This window comes from Emys orbicularis, chromosome 11 (assembly GCF_028017835.1).
Source record: "Emys orbicularis isolate rEmyOrb1 chromosome 11, rEmyOrb1.hap1, whole genome shotgun sequence".
Taxonomy (NCBI): Eukaryota; Metazoa; Chordata; order Testudines; family Emydidae; genus Emys; species Emys orbicularis.
The window spans coordinates 55701496-55726862 of record NC_088693.1 but is presented as its reverse complement, the minus strand read 5'-3'; the positions used below and the strand labels follow the sequence as shown (position 1 = coordinate 55726862).

The 25367-nt window shown below is 40.8% G+C and overlaps 1 protein-coding gene across 1 annotated transcript in view; it reads left to right on the top strand.

Annotated features, from left to right (window-relative positions):
- The window catches only part of HECW2 (HECT, C2 and WW domain containing E3 ubiquitin protein ligase 2), a 185091-nt gene that overhangs the window by 86760 nt on the left and 72964 nt on the right, over window positions 1-25367 (top strand). Inside the window, exons 5-9 of the mRNA XM_065413387.1 lie at window positions 2090-2259; window positions 4370-4512; window positions 16440-16540; window positions 17821-19179; window positions 20797-20892. Coding sequence (XP_065269459.1) covers window positions 2090-2259; window positions 4370-4512; window positions 16440-16540; window positions 17821-19179; window positions 20797-20892 — 1869 coding nt within the window. The remainder of the gene's footprint in view (window positions 1-2089; window positions 2260-4369; window positions 4513-16439; window positions 16541-17820; window positions 19180-20796; window positions 20893-25367) is intronic.

Genomic DNA, 25367 nt, shown 5'->3' with positions numbered 1-25367 from the left:
TGCCACTGATGTTGGTCATAGTTTATGCACCTCAAAAGTTGTTTCATGTTGTCATAGGTTTCCTTCATATGGACTGCATGACCAACTGGAATTGATGGCAAAACATTGCCATTATGCAGTAAAACAGCTTTAAGACTCGTCTTCGATGAATCAGTGAACAGTCTCCACTCATCTGGATCGTGAACGATGTTGAGGTCTGCCATCACTACCATCGATGTTGTTGCAGGCTACAAGATCACCTTCCATGAAGAAGAATTGGACAAGATCCTTTTGACGGTCACGGAACATGGAAACCCTAACATCACCTGCTAGGAGATTCCACTGCTGTAGTCTGGAGCCCAACAGCTCTGCCTTACTCTTTGGTAGTTCCAAATCCCTGACAAGGTCATTCAGTTCACCTTGTGTTATGAGGTGTGGTTGAGAGGAGGAGGATGGGAGAAAATATGGGTCCTGTGACATTGATGGTTCAGGACCAGAAGTTTCATCCTCTTCCTCTTCCTCGTCTGACTCAAGTGAGAATGATTCTGGTGCATCAGGAACCGACAGTCCTTCTCCATGGGGTACTGGGCGTATAGCTGATGGAATGTTTGGATAATGCACAGTCCACTTTTTCTTCTTTGACACACCTTTCCCAACTGGAGGCACCATGCAGAAGTAACAATTGCTGGTATGATCTGTTGGCTCTCTCCAAATCATTGGCACTGCAAAAGGCATAGATTTCCTTTTCCTGTTCAACCACTGGCGAAGATTTGTTGCACAAGTGTTGCAGCATATGTGTGGGGCCCACCTCTTGTCCTGATCTCCAATTTTGCAGCCAAAATAAAGGTGATAGGCTTTCTTAACCATAGTGGTTATACTGCGCTTTTGTGATGCAAAAGTCACTTCACCACAAACATAGCAGAAGTTATCTGCACTGTTCACACAAGTATGAGGCATCTCTGCTCACTTTGGCTAAACAGAAATGTGTCCCTTTGCAAAATCAAACACTGACAAATAAGAGAGCACGACACTGTATGATTTCTAGAGCTGATATAGGGCAATTTGTTCGGCAGAGTGATGTAAGCTTCGTTATGATTGCATCATCCATGACTTCTAGGAATAACATGATGCAATTCATATCATGTATGACGCAATACCAGCTTCAGATTGCATCATTCATTGTTTTGCCTAAAAAGCAAGTACTGTCCAAACCCAGTCATAGATTTATTCATAGATCCAGTCAAAGATGTATTTTAGTCATTTCTGGTTTAAATTGAGATCCCTTCCCTTTATTAACTCACTTATCCTCCGCCATTCCCAAGTCAAGGGTCGTATATACTGACCCAATAGCATATCTTGAAAACTAGAGCCAATCAACAATTTTAAGCATCATTTTCGTTCTCAGTGACCCAGAATTAGTAAAGTTTGACTACATTTATTTCAGAAGCATTTTGGCTGTAGAGCAGTGTAATACAAGGCTGCCAAACTTTGTTTCCCTGGGGAAAAAGCTCTATGTAAAGAAAGAAACATCCTCAGAAAAACTCTGCATCTCTTCTCTTGGGAGCATGTGCATCCTAGCCCAGATCATCATCTTGCTTTCTGAATATTTAGGGTGATCTTTATGCATCAGTATATTAGTCCTAAAAAACATTGTTTCATTATCCTACTTCATGGATGGCTCTTCCTTTTTTATTTCTTTTTATTTTTATTTTTTTAAATGCAGCAGCATGTGAAGGAGTGGGGATTGGGTGCTTTTTCTCTGAATGCAAATACATTAAGTACAGAAGAAAAACTATTCTGCAGCTCGGAGTCAGAAGTGCGCAATGTATTTTATATTAGAAATAACTGGGGACCAGCATGTAAATCAAGAGCCTGGTCTAGTCTCATTACCTCATCTGTTCATTCTCTTAGGAAAACTGAGTGAATTCCTGCCATAGGCAACTTCCATTCACTAGATCTAATTAATCGTAGTATGAGTAATTTTGTGTTACCTTTTTTTTTTGTTTTAACAGTTTATGGTAAACTGGATTCCGAGGTAATATTTTAGGACTACCTAATTTGTGAACTTCTTGTTTTAATCCTTTTGTTCGTTTTCCTTCTTTCTTTCAAGATATTAGAGCTGTTGGGCTAAAAAAAGGGATGTTCTTCAATCCTGATCCTTACCTAAAGATGTCCATTCAGCCAGGAAAGAAAAGCACGTTTCCTACATTTGCCCATCATGGTCAGGAAAAAAGGTCTACTATCATCAGTAACACAACTAATCCTGTTTGGCACAGAGAGGTAATGTATGCCTTTTAAGAACTCCTTCAGTTGGCTGGTGCAATAAGTCACTAGGATATTGTTTCCTTCTTTTTGTATTGGTCCTTATGTCTGATGCTATGAGCTGGTTATTTAAATTGACATGGAAATTGCAGTAATTGTAGGAACCCTGTTGTTGGGTAGGAACAGTTGTCTTCTGTAACATGTTTGAACCATATGCTGTGAGCTTCAGTCCCTCTTCTGATAGCAAGTTTTGAAATTGCTTAATAGCCCTGTGGATTCCTTGAAATTGCAGGAATAAATTAATTAGAATGGATTATATGTTGTGAGAAGAATCGTTACAAAAAGGCACGGGAAGTTAACATTCATGTTCAGGCTCAGCCCGGGCAATGATTCCAACTACAGTTCATTGAGAAATTATTCTCTCTCATAGTGCATAGCAACTGGCACGTTCAAAGATTTCTCTGTCATCAAGCAGGGAGGATGATCTTTGAATTATTATATGTAGCTTGACAAAAGGCAACTTTTCAGATTTGTTTCCACAGGGAAGGCTGTTTTGGTGTTAGAATGGACACTATCTCATATGCATTTGAGTGCTGAATGGCAAAAGTGTGTTTGAAAAAAACCCACTGAACTGGAAATAATATTAAAATGAATACCTCTTAGGGTATGTCTGTACTACCCGCCGGATCGGCGAGCGCTCTCCCGTCGACTCCTGTGCTCCACCGCCGCAAGAGGCGCAGGCGGAGTCGACAGGGGAGCAGCAGCAGTCGACTTACCGCGGTGAAGACACCGCAGTAAGTCGATCTTAAGTACATCGACTTCAGCTACATTATTCACGTAGCTGAAGTTGTGTGACTTAGATCAATCTCCCCCCCCCCCCCCCCCCCCCCCCCGTAGACCAGGCCTTTGTAACCAAAACCTGTAACCTTTTGATGGCCATTCACGGTTTGGTTTTTTGTGTGTGTGTGAAATGAATTGATGCTCTGAGTCTACATTGTAGTGTACATATGCCTCCACCACATTTGGTGTCTGACTTCACAGACTCAACAGAGAGGTCAAGGGAACATGGTTGAAGTAGATTAGCAACAAAGCAGGACCGTGTAAGGTCATTGCTACTACTCAGGGTCTAGCTGTTCTGTGGCTAAATAGAGGGCATTTTCCCCCCAGTGATATCACTCTGGCATCATTCACAGTCATGCAGATTTCCCCCACAATTAAGCTCAGAATAAGAGTTTTAGTTGGAGTCTCTTTTCTTTCTTTCTAATAGCCAGTTAAAAAAAACCCCCAAAAATCCTCTATTCTATTTCCTCTTTTCTTCTCTGGTCTCTTATTTTTTACAACTTATTACTAAAATCATAATGTACTGTGCAGTGTTCATTGGCCCACAAACTATATCCGCGTGCTCTAACTGCTGTGTGTTTCCCTGTAGCAATGCTTTGACAGTACCATCTTATGATCATATTACATATGCTGAATTTGGTACAGAATTGGTCTTCTCCTTTTCTCTGTGGGTTCCACAATGACAGCTTTCAATTTCTATAGCAAACAGATGGTTAACAACCTTTAAATTCCATTCATCACAGGAAACTCAACCCTGATTGACAAGGATGAGAATTTTTGTTTTTATTCATGACTCTCATTCATTTTCTGATTTGAGTCTGCCAGATGTGCAGAGATTTGAACCTGTCTGGTTGATGTGTGTAACGAAGTTGAACTGTAGCCTCTAGTTTTGTTCCCTGTTGAGAATTATTTAGCCAACCAGCCAGACTGTTTTTAGCCATTCTGGTAAGGTGGTGATTTGTACTGAAATCCAAAAGGTGAAGGCTAGTGGAAGTCTAACTAGTTGATGTAGGCTGTTCCAAGCAGAACATTGATGCCTCACGAAACTTCATTTTTGATTGAAACATCATAGTAATATAGAAATGAAAAAGCCATTTATTCTTCGAGGAGGGGGAAGGAAGAAACATTTTTGTTTTTAATGATTGTAGCATCATTGTGTAATCTGGAAGCGGCTGCCATCATCAATAATCATTGCTTTGGGTTGCCTGTCACAAACGGGTGGTGTAAATTTACATATATGTTGAATAATGGTGTAATGATACACTACTGAATGTGTTCTTTCTTTCAGAAATATTCTTTTGTTGCACTTCTAACAGACGTCTTGGAAATTGAAATTAAAGACAAATTTGCCAAGAGTCGTCCTATCATCAAGCGCTTTCTTGGGAAGTTAACAATACCAGTCCAGAGACTATTGGAGAGGCATGCAATAGGGTAAACTAACTCGTTGTTAATTAAGTCAGTTGGGAAGATCAGATCAGCATCTGCGATACTGGCACAAAGCAACCTTTTCCTGGCTAATTAATTGTATACTCATTGTGATCATATACCACAGACTTGCCGTAGCAGGAAGTTAATATCTCTGTAGCCTTACAACCTCTGATACGAATATGCTTGCATTTCTTAGTCTGTTTTAAATTTGTGTGTGTAAGAATCTGTGTGTGGTTTGTTATAACTTTTTTTTTTTGTAAGGTTTCTGAGGCAAAGAAAAATTAACTTGTTGCTAATAAATCAAGAAGTAAGGCATAACTACTGCCAGCAATATAGAGTAGTGTGCCAACTTAGAACAAACAGATTTTATTGTCTTGTTTCTTTTATAGTTCAAACATTTCTAATTGTTAGCTTATCGTGAGAAAGATTTCACAATGGTTTAACTAACTGGGTAGAAATGAAAGGATTGTAATTGATTATTGTTCTGAGTGTTGGAAATACCACAAAATTGAAATTGACTTTCACTATGAATAAAGGTTTGATGGGCCCCAAAATTAATCTATTGTGCTTTTAAAAACTTTTTCTTAGCTTTCGATACTATTTTTTTTTAAAAAGACAAGTTTTCAGATAACCAAAGTGACCATTGGTGGGGATGGAAACACTGTCCAATCTTGCTTCGTGGTTGGACAGGCTCTGGAATTCTATAGTTGGGCAAGGAGGGAAGGATGAAGGAAAGGGATCTGGGCTGGAACACTGGGGCCTGGCATTGTGGGTCAGGAGGAAGATGGCTGTAGGTTAAGAGTGGGCCTGTTAGATAGATAATAGTATGTCTACACATTAAAATATCAATTAAGAAATAATCCAGTACAGTACTTTGTTTTATCAGGATCTTTAAAATTCATATAGTACATTTAATAGCACTAGGAATAGACAACAAATAATACTTCTCTTAATATTCACACATCTGAAGACAATGGGAGGAGTTGAACTGTGTCAAACACTCTTCTTTTAGGACCTGATCCAAAGCCCATTGAAGTCAATGAGTCTTTCTACTGACTTCAAGGAGGCTCTGGATCAGGCCATAAGAAGCAGAAGCAAAAAGTGCATATGTTCTTCCCGGGAAGTTAAAGGGCGTGAGAGTAACATAATGTTCTTGCATGACAACCAGGATGTAAACAAATAACGGCCTTTGCAGAGAAAGTTTGCAGATCCAGTACAATGGGTCTTACTCCTGCTTGCAGCTTCTTGGGGGCGTTAACCAGACTTGTCAATCAGGCAGGCTGGGAGTGACCATATCCGTGAAGACCCAGCCAGCTAGCCAGTTTGACCTGCCTCCAGCAGCTGCTGGAAGACTTTACCAGACCTCCTGCTTAGAGCAACAAGAAAACAAAACCAAAAAGGATTCTAAGCATTACAGGGCTGCTGTTTAGCCTCAGGAGTGGCAGGGCAGGGTGGGAGAGGGTCTGCAGCAGGGTTGCTGGAAACTCCCTTCTTATACTGAGGTTGCTGCCTGCAGCAGCTTCCTATGTAACATGTCTGGGCAGGCATTTCTGGTGGAACACCTCACAGCCAGTAAGAGGAATAGAGAAGTTGGCAGAAAAGAATGCGAAAGTGTCTGGGCTAATCAGACCCTATTGTGTCAGCTGTGCCACAGCTACCAGGTTAATTGAACCCTGTTTGTGTAGTGGATCAGACATTCCACACTGGTGGGACTGATGGGACGGTGCTCACTGTGAATCAATCAATCCCAATATAGCCAGTCCTGCAGGGCTGAGAGGGAGAGCAGCCGAGGCATGGAGGAACAAGCAGGCGGTAAGGGGCTACTGGAACAGCACTTATTTTTGACTAATTTAAGGTGTAAGCCAGCCTTTCTGGAAGTCTGCCTGACACTGAGGGATCCATTGAAACAAAGGACCATGCCATGCAGGTTTTGTGCAGCTCTGCTTGTCTTGCTAAGGGATTCAGTGAAACAAAGGGCTGCTGCTGTTTAGAACAGCAGGGCCTAATATGGGATTCAGTGAGACAAAGGCAGGGTGTAGAAAAATTGATGATTTAAAAAAAAATTAAAACCTTTAAAACAATTTAAACCAGATTTTCTAATCTCAATTAAATATAGGTTTATTTTAAAAAAAAACCTGTTTGAATTGGACAGCTTATTATAACTTTAAGCCTTAACATAATGTATTAAAATAATTTAAATACCAAAAATAATGTAAAGAAGTACATGTTTGCTGTCATATTTTAAAGAAAGTCAAACTAGTGAATTGGTGAAGTCACTGGCTATGCATCTAGAACCAGAGTGTGTTGAAGTGCTAAACTGGCTTTTGACAGCATGTAGCCTCTTCTGCAGAAGCAGAGAAAATATTTTCTTCATTTCAGTTTATTCAGCTAGTGCAGTTGAATGGCTAGTTCATTCAAAGTTAAGAATCCAATTGGGAGTTGAAAAAGCAGTTTCAAAAAGTAGACGTGAGAGGATGAGATCTACTAGTTCTAAAATATTGAAGGACATAAGGGCCAAAATTAGCTGAGTTCCCTAACTATAGATAAGTCTTCCTTTATTTAATAATTGTTAGTTTATCAAAATGTGTTTTGCATTTAAATTTTTTTCTTTTGTATCCAGCACATTTAAGTTAGTAATATTATTTTTTAAATGTATGCTTTTTTGTGCTTTTTAATTGAATTTGCATTTCCATCCATATATAACTTAACACAAATCAGAAGTAAAAATTAATCATCTAGTAAATAAGAAATGGCATCATTCACCATTTTCTAATCATAATAAAAATGTGAAAATTAAGAATCTGAATAAATGTAGGTTAAGCGATAATATTGCTTAACTGTGTGTGGATATAGTGTATCCTCCAGGTTAGCCCCCCACACACAGGGAAAAAAAGCACTGAATTTAGTGTAAAGACTATATTTAGTTGCAGATCAACAGGTTGTAATGGTTACCAACACATGAGACTCAGCCTTTCTTTAGGAAAATAGCTAAATTAGGATTCAAAACATGATTTTAAATGATTTAAATCAAGGTTTTTGCTTGCTGATTAAAATCAGTCCACCCAGGACCAAGGGCAGTGCCATGCGGCATCTTGTGTAAGACTACCTGGTTCATGGCAGGATCCAGTGAGACAAAAGGGCTGTGCCATGTGCCCTTGCCTCAAGCAGGGGTTTAGGGAGCATCTGTAAAGTTTAAGGAACCCTACTAAGAAATCCTCTCAAAAGAGTGAACCTTACAAATCTTACACTTATTTCAGTAGCACAGCAGCAGGTTCTCCCTCCAGGGTCCCTCTTCAGTGATATTCTGTTATCATAGGCGATAGAGGCCATTCTCTCTCCCTTTGTCCTACCGTTTAGGGGGTTGCAAGCTCCATAAATCAGGGTACACGTGGTAGCTGGACTTCAAGATTAATTTCTCTCACTTTTCCCCCCTATAACTCTGACAAACTGGGAAGGAAAGATAAAGGCATGCTACAGATTCTGGCCACAGGAGTCACTCCTCCACAAAGGAAATTTCGAAGGCTTGATTTTCCTAGTAAAAGGAGGAAAAAGAGGTGCAGGGACTTTCTTCCCCTTCTAGCTCACTGTAATGCAAATCTTCCCAGAGTAAAGGCTCTGAAAGGGACAAGAAAGAGCCCAGAAAGTGCAGAGAAGTCTCCTCATATTCACTTATGTGAGAGCTGATTCAGTCTTTGGGCTACAGCCCTCAGAGGAAGAACCTCAGTGTCAGTTTTTGAGGAGCAATTTGAAACCATTCTCAGGAGTATTATGTGGACTGTATATTCTTCCAGAAATCCAATCCCCAGGCAAATCAGGTATTTGTTACTATTAAGTATCCTGAGGACGGGTACTTCGGTAACTATAAATGGCACTACCAGGGAAATCCTCCTTTAATAATAATAATATAATGTAAAAATAATCATAATCGAAGGCACTCTGGTAGATCAAAAGGAAATACAGACCTTACTGTGGGTCTTGGCACTCTTTGATCCAGTTATGAGTTATAGGAGGTATGTCCATCTAGCTGAGCTGATTGAATACACAAAGTGCATAAGAGACAGAGGAGATACTGCAGGACAAACCTCTGCGTTTTTTCAAGCAAGTATGACTACAGACTGATTCAGTTTGAAGTGGTTTCCCAAATAGAGAACATGAAATTTCAAGTGTTGGATCAATGCTGTCAGAAGAATGAATCTTAACCAGAGATACCCAGTGTGGCTTACATCTGAGATTAAAAGCATTCCAAACCAAGATTGACATCCCCTTCTTCCAACCAATTAAAATGCGAGCATATGAAGGCTGCAGTATTAATCTGCTTCAAAATTGATCTCCCAGGGAATAACAAGACTTACACTTCTTCTTTGTCTTCTTTCTAGTGCCCAAATTCCAAACAGGGAGTCTCAACTGGAAATTCTTGAGTGGATTTTCTCCAAAAGCCATAGTTCAGTTCAGGATGGAGACCTTAAATTCTACCAAAGCATCCATTTCCATCAATAATTGAACACCTATTTACATACTCTTATGCGACCCTCTCAGAGGAGATATCAGTGTGACATGCAACAGACAAAGTTACCAACTATACCTCTTTATTCCTGGGCCTACCTGCCTTTTTAGGGGTGTTTTCCAAAATGCAAGTCAATGCTGTTTTTTTCTCGAGCAGAAAGGGTTCCCATATACACATAAGGTGTCCCATCCATCAGATTACTGTTCCTGAAAAGGCCCACAAAGCAGCCATTACGCAGTTCAGATTTTTTGGAACAACATGTTTTTTGGCAATATCACCAACATCCCGATGATGTCATGCAATCAATATTACTTCTGGGAGTAGTCATAGATATCTGCTTCCAGAGGCGTTTATTTCTATCAGAGATCAGGATTCAGAAGCCAGTGCTCAGAAGTCACAATGTCACCCATTCTGCAGTCACATCTATCATGGTTCTGATGTCTTGGATAAGAATGAAGGGCTCTAGCAATAACATTCTGTTGAAAGAGAGACTTCATGTGGGTTATTTTCTCCATAAATTTCTAAATATCTTGAGTTTGTAGTACCCATCATTCCTGTTTTCCCTTGCCCCAGTGCCAAGGAGTACTTGGAAAGTCACAGCGTGTTGCAATCAGAAAGGATTGGTGAAGAAAATCCATGCCAGCTTCAAGAACAGGGAACCTTACTGAGGGAACCATTTTATCCAAGGATAATGGAAGATGAGACCTCCAACAGAGCAATCAGGTTTTAAGAGTCCAGTCTTGACCAGCCAAGGCTGGTGGTGTCTTACAGCACTTCAGCAATGGCTTTTATCAACAAGGTGGTGCCAGATCTTCAATGTGGCTGCGAGCTTCTAATCTCTGTTCCTGGGGCATATTTAAAAAAACAAGAAAAAAAAAAGAAATCTGCTATATACTCAAGCACCTCATATAAAGAGGAAATAAATATCAGTTAAGAAAGCAAAGGAAAAATACAGGAGAGTGGAGTCTATAGCCCAATGTCTTCAAGGGGAGAGACAGCCTTGAGTTGCATGTCTGTCAGTGGACCTATCTGCATCCAGAACCCAGCAAAGAAACTGAAGTGTTGTTCCAGATGAAGAAATTGATAGGCCATAGCTGCAATTGTTCACTTTCTTTCATGGCTCAAAAGCATGACTGTTTTTTTTTGGGGGGGGGGGGATGTCATAACATACTCCGGGACAACCACAAGAAGCAGAGTGAGTGGGGGCTGGCCCTACATTGTCAAGGGAAGTTCTGGGTCTCATGTCCAATTCAAGTGGCAACCTCTACAAGAAGAATCTGCTGAAGGACAAAATTCTGCTGAAGGACAAAATTCTGCACCCAAGGCCAGAAAATTAAATCTAACCGAATACACAATATGTGAGATGTATCGAGTAAAATAGGATATTCAGATATGTTTATAACACACTTCTCTTTTAGCCTTGATAAGGTATTTTACAAACAGGGCATCTAAAGGGGCTGGTCTATATGTATAGCATAGTGGTAAGTTATAGGCCTGGATGGATCGCGTCAACGCAAAGTGGGCCGAAAGAACAAGAGGACAAGTGCTCATTCATTCAGAGCCATGGAATCCTCCTGACCTGAAGATTCATACATACAACATACAAATACAGATGTACAGTGGCTACCTGGTCATGTTTTTTTCACACCTCCACTAAGTTTTGCAAATTTAAAGTTTTGCAGACTTCCTCAGCCTCTCCCATTGGACGGAGGGGTCTGCATGATACGTTCACCCTGGAATATATTTTAAAAACAGTGAGAGTGCTCTCTCCTTATTCGTTCTTTGTTTTCCTTCCCTGGTTATACACTTCTTTTGGACATCCCACTATAATGGATCTGCGGACTTTCCCTATAAAGAAGAATAGGAAAATTTCTTACTTTATCCAAAAATTTCTTTTCTTCTAGCAGAAAAGTCCACAGATCCAACCCACCCAGCACAAGGATTATGGTTCTGAGGGAGGCTTCGTGTCTCACTCTCCTCCATTATCTTTATGGGCACAATACCTATATTTCCTTGGGGTGGAATTTTTACTTGTGGGAACAGTGTATTTGGAGTGGATTTTCACGTTGCTCTGCAGCATGAAATGTTTTTGTATGATTTTTTTTTATTAACCTGTAAATTAAACTTTAAAGGACATAGCTCTACAAAACAGCTTTGGAAGTATCTTGGACTGGCTAGCTGACTGGGTCTTCGGGAGTGTGGCCACTCCCAGCCTCACTGATTGACAAGTCTGGTTACTGAGCCCTAGAAGCTACAAGCAGGAATAAGACCCATTGTGCTGGATCTGTGGACTTTTGCCCTAGAAGAAAGGAAATTTTGGGCTAAGGTAAGATTAATTTCCCTATTTTCCCTAGATATTACCACCAAAATAAGAAATGGAGAAAGGCAAATTCAATTTGAAAATAATTTTAATTTTTAAGTCTCCCAAGGTGGTAGTTACACAGGTAAATTTTCTTTAAAAAAGTATACCATTAAAATGTTGATGGTGCCTTCTATTGAGTAATTTTGTTTTAAAAGGATCTGCCTATACACTTTATTATAATATCAAGAGTAGCCCAGGTTCATATATAAACTGACTTTCCTAAGAAGTGCTATGTTTTAAAAAAAAATCACGTTGCTTGTTTATTGTTTGGTTTCTAAATGCTGATATTTATATTTGTTCTACTTCAATAGTTTTATTCAGATCTCAGTTTAAATAAAATATGATGCATCAGAATAAGAGGCTTATTCTAATAAATTTGCACACTGCTCGACACTAGAAGAATATAATGACTCTGTGAGCGACTGTCAGAATATTGCTTAATGTGTTCATTTTCACGTGGATGCTCAGAATGTTCTTCTAGCTCTCTATTTCATAGTAGTGCTTTGTGTGAAGTCTGGGGACTACCGTAGTGATTTTGGTGTGCTTATCCATATGCAGGGAGTTCTCTTCTGTATGTTTTGCAAGCAAAAATTCTGGAAGACATTTTCAGTCTCTGTATTTCAGTTGTATATACATTATCTTAAATCATTCTGAGGAGGAAGGATTACATATAAAGTACACAGGGAGAAAATGGGTGGGTATTCAATTTGGTGACGTGTTAGCATTAGAACTACTTTAAAACAGTCTTGAAAAATTATTTTGACCTCTCATCCAGGACAAGTAATTACTGTTATTTTTATTGCAGTAGTGCCTAGGACAGGGGTGGGCAAACTACGGCCCGGGGGCCGCATCCGGCCCTCCAGATGTTTTAATCTGGCCCTCGAGTTCCCGCTGGGGAGCAGGGTCAGGGGCTTGCCCCACTCCGCGCAGCTCCCGGAAGCAGCAGCATGTCCCCCCTCCAGCTCCTATGCGGAGGGGCAGCCAGGGGGTTCCATTCACTGTCCTTGCCCCAAGCTCTGCCCCTGCAGCTCCCATTGGCCAGGAACCACGGCCAATGGGAGCCGCAGGGCAGCACCTGCAGACAGGGCAGCACACAGAGCCGCCTGGTCGCGCTTCCGCATAGAAGCTGGAGGGGGGGACATGCCACTGCTTCTGGGAGCTGCTTGAGGTAAGCACCGCCTGGAGTCTGCACCCCTGATTCCCTCCCGCGCCCCCAACCCCATGCCCCAGCCCTGATCCCCCTCCCGCCCTCCAAACCCCTCAGTCCCAGCCCAGAGCACCCTCCTGCACCCCAACCCTTCATCCCCAGCCGCACCCCAGAGCCTGCACCCCCAGACGGAGCCCTCACCCCTCCACACACCCTCCTGCCTCAGTCTGGAGCTCCCTCCTGCACCCTGAACTTCTGATTTCTGGCCCCTCCCCAGAGCCCGCACGCCCAGCCGGAGCCCACACCCCCTCCCGCACCCCAAACTCCAGTTTCGTGAGCATTCATGGCCCACCATACAATTTCCATACCCAGATGTTGCCCTCGGGCCAAAAAGTTTGCCCATCCCTGGTCTAGGAGCACCAGTCGGTGATCAAGGGCCCATTGGCTAGGTGCTAGACAGATATACAGCCCTTTCCCCAGTGAGCTTGCAATCAAGGTTATGACAACGCAATAGGTATATGAAACAAACTGATTGGAAGAAAAGTATAGACAATATAACTGTAAAGTACACAAATTATGATAAAGTCAGAAGTAAGCTAAAGTCAGTCTTTCTTTTTGGACAGGTTAGTAAAATGTAATCTTTCATCATCCTGATGACTTCAAGGACAGGTGAAGATTTTGTGCCTGGGATAGTTAAAATTAAAGATTGAAAAAAATGGCATTAATCCAAATCCCAAAGGTTTAACTTTGTATAGTATAGACTTCTTTTCTTTTTATCCTATACTGATTTTTTTTTTTTACTGTGCTCGTCACCATAGTATTCCAATAGCGTGTTAAACTACGTGACTACACATTTGTCACGTGTTTTGTTCTCTCCCCCTCTCCCCAGAGGGAGAACCATGTGCAGCGGAGTTTCTTTTTTTATATAGTTAGTTTCTATCTATCTATCTGTCTATCTAGACACCAGTTGCTCTGTGTTTATATCAGAGAAGGCAAGATCAAATAAGTATTCCTCGCACTTGCAGCGGAAGGTGGTGTGAGGTTTGTGATAATCCTTAGTGGGAGTTCATTCTACAGCCTTGGACTGCCCCTGGAGAAAGTTCTCTTTCAACAAGAATAAAGTGTGTCTGTGTGGGAGTGCAGTTGTGCCAAAGGACAAAGTTGTTGACTACCCGGAGCTTTAGATGGTCTTTTAGGTATCCTTGGGCCCAGTCCTGGGATCTCTTTGAAGGTAGGGACTGAGACCTTGAACTTGATTTGATATTCTTTGGGAAGCCAGTGTAGGTACTGGTTGAGAGGTTTGATATGTTCCCAGTAGCCATTGTGTTGCTGAGGAGATGTGCGGCAACGTTCTGCACCAGTTGGGAGTTTCCTAAGTGCTGAGGGCTATACTGATTTCATTTTGTATTTTCTCTCACAAATACAGAATTGTGCAATCTGCTATCTAGATGCTTTCTACAAAGCTCCCTCCTTATTAGAACAGAAGAGTACAATGCAAACAAATTCTAATGAATCCACCTAGTGCATTTTTTAGCACTGAATCATCTTCTGAATAAAAGTCCATTTTGAAAGTTTAGAACTGTAAGATTTGAATTATTTATTATTGAAGTTCCTTCTTCGAGCCTTGGCTAATTATGAGGAATGTAAATGTTGAATAAATACTATACAAGCTGAAGTCTGGAAGCTGCCATTCTCTAAATACCCTTAATTTACATCTTATCTCCACATAGAATTAGCCTCAATTTCAGCTACTGGTGCAAATGCACTTGTGCAAACCTCTCATGTAGACAAGCAAAGCCACAATTTGCACCAGTGAAACTTCTTCTGATTTCACAGAAGGTATTATACTGCTATTATAGAAGTGTATTTTGTCTCTAACTGGATAACTTGTGATCTAGCCACTGGTATCGAGTGGTGGAAGGGGCTAGACGTGTTTATTGAGAAGGTACTTGCTTCCCATGAGGGCTTTTTCCTGTTACGTGCTGGGGATGAAGTAATTTGGCCGTTTTCCAGTTTAAACATTTAAGGTCCTGATTCACTACTAAATTACTCCAATAGATTACACCATCGTAAAACCAGAGGTACACAGTGATGAATCAGACTCTTATTTTGTAAATTTAATGTAATGCTGTTTAAAGAGATTCTTGCATTGATCATCCACTCAGATCTAATTTCCTACCAGATGTGCCAAATCAACTGAATAAACAGGATTTATTTTCACACACAAAATACACGTACACTGTGGTTGCCCTGTTGAACAAAACTTGCTTTGGTCTGCGGAGCACAGTAGGAATACTGCGTTTTGTACACAGGAACCATAAATAAGCATTACTGGCTCAGGCTTTTTTCCCATGTCAGTGATGTTACTCTTGAGTCATAGGAATGTAATGGAATGTCTGAAGCTTGGAACTTGCCATTCTCAAGGTACATTGTACTAATTTAGGCCTTGTCTGTATTTGAAATTAGTCCTGATTTCTGGCATTGTGTGGCAGCACCAATACTCTGCATATTTGTGTAGTTAAAGTGCCAACACATTTTGAATTTTGTGTAGCTGTTGTGGAAAATATGAAACATAGCCAATGCTAGTGACACTTTTTTTTTTATTTGAATACCAAGCAGATGTTAATATGGCCTGTCCTAATGTAGGCCCTAAGGGTGTGATTCTCACCCCCCATTCTGGCCCAGTTATGCGGCGTAAAATGGCTGGAGTAGCATAAAGAAGCTCTAAAAGCTCTTTTTCCATCTGGAGGAGGATTATGCCAGCACAGGAGCTGTGAAAGATAGCCGAAGGGCTGTGTTCTGAGGATCCCCTCCTATGCCCTGGCAAAGAGGACATGCCTGACTGAGGACAGGAGTGGCGTGTCTGTAACAGGGCTGCAGCATGCAATGATGTGGAGATTTCAGTTGGTACTGTGACCCATAGAATAGCCAGGAAAGGCTGCTGCAATTTAAGCCTTGTCTGCACAAGGGTTTTTTTTATATATATCCAAAGGTGTGAATTTAAACCACTATAGTTATACTGATATTAGCCCTACCCCCATGTGGAAACACTTACGCTGGTATAAAAGTGGCTTTTTTTTTTGGTTTAGTTTGTCGTTTGGGAAGGGGTTTAAGCTGAACCAGAAAAAGTCTCACTCATGTTGGAATAAGTATGTCCAAATGGGGGGTTACACCAGTATAACTATACTGGTAAAATTTCCCCATGTAAACAAGGCCTTAGACAAGGCCCCCACAGCTGTCTAAATTATGTTGGAGAGGACCCCGGGCTGTGAGTTCTATGCTGTTCAGAATCTCATCCTAAAACCCAATTCAGGAAGCACTTGTTTAAGTCCCATTGAAGTTACTAAGGCTTAAGCACATGTTTAAATTTAAGCGTGTGCATAAGAGCTTTGCTGAATAGGAATAGATTTAAGCATATGCTTAAAGTTAAGTGTATGCATAAGTGCTTTGTTGAATTGGAACCTAAAAATAAAAATTATAGTGTCTCTTGTTCAGGTAAATAATTAAAAATATTTTCTGTGCAGTGAAAACCACCAGAGGGCAGAATGATTTCAGAAATAAAAAGGTTTTGTAATCTTAAAGTGCACACATTTTTGTTGTTGTTTGTTTTTCAATTAAGAGAAGATTTGTGGGTGGATGAAAGTTGCCAGTGCACAATTTATATTTGGAATAAGGACAAAAGCATAGTTGATGGATATGCTATGTTGCTTTATCTGGTAATTAATTGTCTTTTAGGAAGTGTACAGTCTGCATGCTCTGTTACACAAACTAACGTGATGCTCACTTTTATGAATTCATGATTCTGTATTACCTTTTATTATGTCACACCTCTCTGACAGGAACCTGTGATGTAAAACATTTGAAAAATAAAATAAAGTAAAAAGTCTAGAGAACAGTATTTTTTTTCTTCTCTGCAGGGACCAGATTCTTAGCTATAACCTTGGCAGAAGGCTCCCAGCTGACCATGTAAGTGGGTATCTCCAATTCAAAGTCGAGATTACATCTTCCATTCATGAAGGTGAGATTTAAAACCTGTGCACACTAATGATTGGGTAGAGAAAATCACTATGTACTATGACTACCTGTTACACATACTAATCCTGTTGTGTATAGTGCCCCTATTATAGAAAAGCTTTGTGTGAAAGTGATGGACCAAACGTTTCAAAGATTATTATTGGTAGTACTACTAAATACTAATTTTATCCTACTTATTTTCTACTTTTATTATTACTGATATATTTGAATGTACTTGGCATACTGTATTTTCATTGTAGGGAGAGTAGTTGGCCTCATACATACTTTTCAATTCCTAAAGTGTAAAAATGTCTCTGAGGATATGTCTACACAGGAACTAGACACCCATGGCTGGCTCGTGCCAGCTGACTCGGGCTTGTGGGGTGCGGGCTGTGGGGCTATTTCACTGCTGTGTAGGCTCGGGCTGGAGCCAGGCTTTAGGACCCTGAGAAGTGAGAGGGTCACAGAGCTCGGGCTCCAGCCCAAGCCTGGAAGTCTACACAGCAACTAAACAGCCCACAGCCCGAGTCAGCTGGCACAAGTCAGCCAAAGGTGTCTAGCTGCTGTGTAGATATACCCTGTGACCCTCCTCCCTCCCTGGGTTACAGAGCCCAGGCTCCAGCCCCAGGTCAAACATCTCAACTGCTGGTTTTAGCCCTGTAGCACAAGCCCCACGAGCCTGAGTCAGTTGACCCGGATTCTGAGACTCGCTGCTGTGGGTCATTTTTTAAGTGTAGACATACCCTTACTGTCCATGGAACTTTAGATCCTCCTTTTCTAAAGAGGAAAAAACCCTCTAAGTAAATATAAAACTGTTCTGTACAGAGTGTGATATTTGTACAGTTTGTGACTGCCCCATAAGGCAGTTAATGTTGCAGTTAATGTCAGTCTCAGGTTCTGTGCAGATTCTGCTCTTAGGAACAAGAGCACAGACTTTAGAAAACAGGTTTTTACCTTGTTTTGTATAAGAGCCAATTTTGGCAATGTGCTGAATATATAAGAGCAGGATGGGAGTCCTTTATAATGATACTTCATGCATATTGTGTTTCCTTTATTGTATAAAATAGGTTAAACTTATATTGAGCAAATTCTATAAACGTTGGTCCTGCATTTTTTTTTTTTTTTTTTTTGGTGGGGTTTTTCTTCACTTCACTGTTTGTATGCAGCGAATGGGTATCTTAACAGAAGTATGTTTTTTATAGCATCGTGTTGTGCAGAGATATTAGAATTAACTGAATGGATGTATTCATGTGTTTCATTCCCAGTCTTTGTGTTTCATTGCAGATGCTTCACCAGAAACAGTTGGTACTTTGCTAGGAGTGAACTCTGTGAATGAAGACTTAGGAAGCCCTTCTGATGATGAGGACATGCCAGCAGGGAACCATGACACACTTCCAGTTTGTTTAAATGGCCCAATCCTTGAGGAATCTGTTGGAAATGCAGTCCTTACACATTCTTTAAGGACTAGTACAACTCTGGAAATGGACCAGGAAGAGTTAACCTCTACTGCTGCAAGGTCATCACCTAACAGAGGTCGCCAAGACTCATTGAATGACTATTTGGATGCAATAGAACATAATAGTCATCCCAGACCTGGGACATCTGCCTGCAGTGAGCGTTCACTTGGGGCATCCCCAAAACTAAGGAGTAGTTTTCCTACCGACACGAGACTTAATGCTATGCTTCACATTGACTCAGATGAAGAGGAGCATGAGTTGCATAAAGATCTAGATTTTCAGTCTTCCTTGGAAGAAGATGGCGGTTTAGTAATGTTTAATGGTGCTACAAGGAGTGTTGAAGGAAATTTTTTAAGTTACTCATCATCAAATCAGATAATGCAAGGTCCTGCAGAGGATGGGAAAGCACCAGCCTTCGAAACTCCTTTGCAGCCCTCTGATAACCAGCAGGAGACTCTCCAAGGGCTTCCACCATCAGAGTTTGCAGGAGAAGAAGGTGAAGGCCAGCCAGATTCTCAGAATAATCTGTCGGTAGAATGGGCTGGCAGCGAATTGTGTGCCTGTCAGGTGGCTGAGCAGCCTACTAGCAGTGCAGACATGGGAGCTTCAGACTCTGCCATTGGTAGTAGAAGAGGTATGAGTGAAACAGAATCCCTTGACCAAGGATCTGAACCTTCCCAGGTATCCTCAGAAACTGAGCACAGTGATCCTGCTCGCACAGAAAGTGTCAGTGAGGCCAGTACCAGGCCAGAAGGAGAGAGTGATGTGGAAGGGGCAGACAGTTCTTGCAATGAAAGTGTGACTACACGTCTCTCCTCAGTCGAAACTCGGTGTTCTTCTTTTGAAAGTGCCAGATTTTCTGAGACTCCTGCCTTTTCTTCTCAGGAAGAGGAAGAGGGAGCTTGTGCCACCCAGGTGACCAGAAGTGAGCCTGCTGCAGAAACACAGGACTCTGTGTGCACTCCTGGCTCTTTACCGGCCGTGCGGTTACCCAGCAGTCAAGAGGAGGCTCGTCAGCTAGCTGAAGGAGGGGAATTACAGGACAGAGATGAATCAGAAGAAATTTGGCAGAGGAGGAGGAGTCTGCAGGCTGCAGCTGCAAGTAGCCAGTGTCAGGATGAAGAAACTGGAGGTACCCAAGCTGCTTGCGAGGAGGGAGCGACACAAGTTGAAGGCGCTAGTGGAGGTAATTACTATGGAGACAATAAATGGGACTGTTTTTTGAGTGAGAAGGCTTTTCTGCAGTCATTAGAAGAGCTGTTTAAAAATACTTAATTCATAAAAATTTCAAAATAGTTCTGTTCTTGGTGGGGTTTGAAATAGTCTGATTTCAAAAAACACATTTTAATAGTATTTTAATCAATTTGTTATGGTTTTGAAAATCAGATTTAAAAAAATTGAAATGGAAAGTGTATCTTGGAAAAGAAATCCGATCACGTTACTGTGTTGGCTAATCAACATTATTAATGGGGGGGGAAAACAAATCAGAAAACTAATACATAAGAAATTGAGCTCCTGGCACTTTTATTGTTTTGGGGAAAGGGGAAAACAAAACTTTATGCATCGTAAAGTGCAAAGAGAACAAAAGCTCTATTTTTTACAGAATTATTTATCAGATTTAAAGCTGATTCCCCTTTTATTTACAAATTCTGACCTGCTCAAGCATGTCTCTCCATGGGAAAAGATTTCATACATTCATTCTATTTACAACAATTACTTGTAAAGCTAGTTTAGGATTTAAAAATTGTGTGTCATACCTAACTTCAGTGTAGGTAGTACTATATTATAATAAATAACTTGTCCCTAGTCACAATTTACCATGTATTCATTCACTTCCTTTTTCTGGTGATGAAGTGGGGACTCTTGGGAGTTCCTTGGTAGCACTTCACCACCATATTTGAGGAGGCCTGGGATGACCGCCAGCCTCTGATGGAGTTGATCACATGCTGGATACTGCTACAGTAAGTCATCCCTGCCAGTGAAGGCTTATCGCAAGTACATCAAATACTTCTGAAGAGCAACATTTAGACTTCTGAATGTACCAAATTGCACCAAAATATCCCTGGGAACGATATTCCCAGACTCTCTCAGAATCCTCACATGCCACCTACATAGAGAGTGAAATCCTAGCCCCATTAAAGTCAATGGAAGTTTTGTCATTGATTCCAGTAGTGCCAGGATTTCGCCCAGAGTGTACAAGTTGTGTATACTTTCAATGTGGTTGGTATATTTTTCAGCAACAATGTGTAAATCTTTCCAGTGAAGTGCACTTAGTAATATAAGATAGCTTGACAAATGACATTGTCTCTCCCCTTTAGTTATGAGTATGAACTTTTATTTAAGGGAACAAACCAATAAGTAGAATCGTTTATTCCTTCTCTCACTGAGCAGCCCTCACCCCTTGCTTACACAACTAAAGGAAATTATTTTAGTGGGCGATCTTGTTAAAGTATTGTCAATAGACCTCTGTTGTCCTATTATCCAGCCACTAAGAGCCAAATTCCCTTGTGGTGTAAATTTGCGTAATTCTACTGAAATCAGTGGAGTTGCAGCCCTGGACCCCAATATAGAATTTGGCCTTAAGATCTTAAAGCAGCAGTTACTGTATTTGAACTGGGTTTCCCCGATGGTCTCATGTGGTCTGTGTGCTGTCTGAGGAGCCAGATGTGAGTTGGCGCCCCCTCTGAGACTTGAAATTACAGACAGAATCCATATTCACTGTGCTGTTCAATTCAGAGGCCAGTCAACAGCTTCTTAGCACTGAATGAAAAAATAACTGAATGTCTTCTCTGTTTAATTCTAGGTTCCCAAGCCAATGGCCATCAGAATTTGAGGTCACTACCGTCAGTACGTCAGGATGCTAGCCGATATCAGAGAGTGGATGAGGCTCTGCCACCAAGTGAGATTCTGTTTTACTTTAATCCAAGCGTTCAGGATGTAAGCTACTCTAGGAGTAATGTGGCCCTGTAATTCAGCGAGAACTAAGATCAGCAGAGGAGTTCTGTGTGGGGAACAAGGCTTTGAAATCTTTTGTAAGAGAGACTGTGTTTGGTTTAAGAAGTACCACAATGTGCTATGCTGATTAAACCTCTTGTGGTGGTCCACTAAATGAAATTGGTAGAGATCTACGGGGGAAAGAAACTGCCTTTTCAACTTGTGATCCAGATGAGTAGCGATGTGGGGTGATGTGCTGTGGTAGGGGCTAGGAAGCAAAGATATCCAAGGACTCTGGAAGCTGTGGAGTACTTCAAAGCTGGTGGAGATTTACACTGAAATAACATAACTCTGTGACACACAGTGCTAACTGGAGTTCCAGGATCAGCTGGAAAGCTAGAGCCTGAAGCTTTAGCCTTCCTGCTTTCAGCTGCTGTGTCATGGGATATATTTATTATGTACAATGCATGACATACAGTAGGTGTAGGGTGCTAATGTTCTCTTTGGCTGACCTGGTACTTTGTCATTGTTGATGGATCCAGAGAGTGATCATTAGTGGAATGGTGATACAATTAGGTGTAAAAACCAATTAAGACATTTTGTTATTTTAATTGTTTTTGTTTTGTGGAGGAAATGAAGACAGTCTGGACATCTAGATAACATTTAGATGTTAGTTTAACATCTAAACCTAGATGTTAAACTAACTATTGGATGCCTCTAAATTGGCTTAGAAATAGTTACTCATTATTGTATATATGGCTAGCATGTTGCTTTCAATTACTTGACTAATGCACATGAATAACCCTGGCCCAGTTATAACCCAGTCAGTATTAAATATTTGAAGGGGAAGGATTATAGCATCTACCTGTACACTGCTAGTGGGGAAACATTGTTTACCCCCGCTTCTCCCCCCCCAAAAAATATGGAGGCCAGTTACGAACATCCCCTTCATAGACAATCACTAACCTATACCAGCCCTGACTTCTTATTCTTTGTTTCACAAGGGGTGGTGAGAGTAGGCAGGTGGTTTTGAAGACTGATGTCAAACAGCAGAAAAGAAACTCCCTTTGACTTTAATGGGATCAGGATTTTGCCCATTGAATTTAATAAAAAGTAGGATATTCATCTTGCCATGTGGAATAGGATAGGAGGAGTGCTGAATGAAGCCCATTATCCTCTTGCTCCAGTTTGATTCTCTTACAGCAAATGGTCATGATAGTGTTGTCATTCAAAAATCCCCAACTACCAGGTCAGCCAAAGAGAATGTTAGCACCCTACACTTTAATTTAAAATTTCTCATAACACAGTATTTCTTTTCAGAGTCCTGCCTGGGGGAGATAGGTACTTTTGGCATTTTCATCACTTTTCTCACTGACAGGATACAGAACATTTACAGGAAATATTTAGATGAGATCAGGTCAAGATATAATAAATTAGAAACATTTGAGAGGTGGCTTTTATACTGCAGTGATGTATATAGAAACTGCTTATTTTTCTCATAAGCTGTGTCTGCTATAATTGTTGCCTTTAAAAAATATCTCATAATAATTACATTTTGTGTTGCAATATAATATTCCAACACTGTCATTTACTATGAGGGTGTGTGTGTGTTTGTACCCAGTACTGAGCCTTGATATTTCCCCCCCCCCCCCCATACTTGTATAAATATTTAGAAAGGAAAAAAAATCAAGGCACATGCAAGGGTTTATACAGATCATCCATCTACTACTATGAATAAAACTTAAATCAGAAAAAAATACTGAACACCCTCTGGATTCAGTTTTTCTGTCTGAAAATGTGCTTGAATGTTACATTATTGTGACGTTATCTGGGGCAAACACTCACTGTAATGGAACATGCTTATTCAGTCAAAGGTTGTGGGCAGCATACCACAGTCTCAAGGTGCTTTGGAATACGTTCTAGGTTTGTTACATCAGGCTGAGACAGAGGAAAAGATAGTTATTCCAGTTGCCATATAGATTATGTTCAAAAATTAGAAAAAATATATTATTTATGCAATATACATATACCATATGCTGATTTTACAAATTACTCATTATGTTAATAGGGAAAGCAAAAAACAGATGACCTGGTACTATAAAAACTTGATTAACTGCATAGAAATTATGCAAATTCACTGTACCTTCAAGCTTTTGTTTTAAAAATATATTTTTGTAAACACATTTGCATCCAGTTTAATTGATTGAAGGTGGCAGTAATCTATGTAGTTGCCTCAGTAATGGCATTGAGGTCTCAATAATAATAATAATATATGGAGATATCCTATCTCCTAGAACTGGAAGGGACCCCGAAAGGTCATCAAGTCCAGCCCCTGCCTTCACTAGCAGGACCAAGTACTGATTTTGCCCCAGATCCCTAAGTGGCCCCCTCAAGGATTGAGCTCACAACCCTGGGTTTAGCAGGCTAATGCTCAAACCACTGAGCTATCCCTCCGCAATGCACTGCAGCACTTAAGCCAGTGCTTAACTTGAAGAAAATGGGGCAAGTTGCATGCTCAAAGTTAAGCATGTGCACAAGTGCTTTGCTGGATTGGGACCTTATTGCACAACACTGTTCAGCTGCAGACTTGATTTGAAGAGAGGAGTGGAGAATATGTGCTAAGTAGAGGCAAATTTCCCTCTAGAAAGGCCTTTTTCACCAGAATATAAAATCTCTATATACTCTGAAATTGGCAGTCCTCTTGGAAAGCCAAGTAAGAGGTTACAGCACTCCGAAAAATGTAGTTTTCCCAGGCTTAATTACTTTTGGTCAATTGGCTGTGCCTATGCTGAGAGGTAAACGAGCTTCTATGTAAGTAATCAAGGTTGTCTCCTACCATTTATTTGTTGCTTTCCCTAGGAATAGGCCTGGTTGTTTTCCACAGTCTGTGGTTAGTACTGTATTGTGTGTGTGAATGTGGTTTTTCATTTATCATAGTAATACATTGCAGCACTGGAAGAGCATTTAATATAATCTTTCCTCTCTAAAGAGTAATTTATCACAGTGAAATACACATTATGAATCATTAACTAATATGCCTTACTGTTATTGACAGCTGAAAAAACCGACCACTAGGTACCAAAATCAAAACAACTAGCTAAGATTTACAAAGGTCACCTCTGTTCTATAAAGGTGCAATTCAGAGGGCCAGCAGGGGCCTAACACCACTGAAGTTCTGCTTAAATCTATAAATTCGGGCTTAAATGGAGCTCAGTTGGTGCATGGAACTTGAGCTGGCCTTCTGGCCTGCGTAAACTTCATCTGCAGTATGCTGTGGTACAGTCATTGAAGCGAGTGAACCCAAAGATCTTGAATTGTTTAATTTGGGATTCACACTCTGTAATGTTTTGGAGTACAAACCCACTGAGGGGTTGTGTCACTGTCTGCCTGTAATCCTAAGTGCCTTAAATGTTCTGCTGCTATGGCTCACATCCTGGGCACCAGCAGACAAGCATGCAGTTCCCTTGTGTCTGCGTGCTGTGCAGCCTTGGCTCAGCACTCTGACCCCAGTAGCCTGCCTACAACACAGCCTGTGCTCCACCTTGGTCTCCACAAGCCGTGGTTACTACTTTCATACACTCCAGTCCTGAATTTCCCAAAACCGTCTGGCTGCCTGGAAGCATCCAGCCCTCCTCTGGAACACTTAAGGAAGCAGTAAGGTTTATTGCTTCTTTTTAAAGAGACAAAACAACAGCTTGTTACTTTAATCAGAGTTAACCATCACTTCAGTTCAAACACAGCACTGGGTTCATTTAGATTAAAAGTAAAACAAATTTATGCACAGAAGAGCACCGGTTAAGTGATATCAAGTAAAAAATAAAGGTTACAAGCAAATAAAAGTGAAAACGCTCATCTAGCAAGATACAATCTTTGTTCAAGAAGGTCTTTCTCTCACCCACAGTCTTCTTTCCAAATTTTTACCGACTGGTGTGGCTAGGACCCATCACAGAGATCAAATCACTTGGTTTCTTTGTCGCCTTAAGGTGAAGGATAATTTAGGGGTTTGCTCCCCCTTTCATATAGTCCAGTGAACCTCTGAAATGTATTCTTCTGAAGGCTACCCCCAAATAAAGTTAATTAGTTCATGCTGAGTAAAGGAGTCATGGGTTCTGGAGGATAAGGCTCCATGCTGGTTCCTCCTCTGCTGGTGATTGCTAAAGTGCAAATTATCTCCACCCACGATACAAATAAATAGCCCACTGAATTTGGCCACACCTGGTTTGAGGTGTCACCCTCTTTCCGTTTTTCTGGACAAAACCTGTTAATCCACTCCATCTGGCATGCCTGGTTTAAACACCTATTAGTCACAGACTTTAAAGCATAATGTCAATGAGTATCCATAATTTCACATACAGCATTGTCACATATATTTTACAATGATATTATTGACCAGTGTGGTGTTAGTTTTCAAATGATACCTCACAAGGCATATTTTGTACA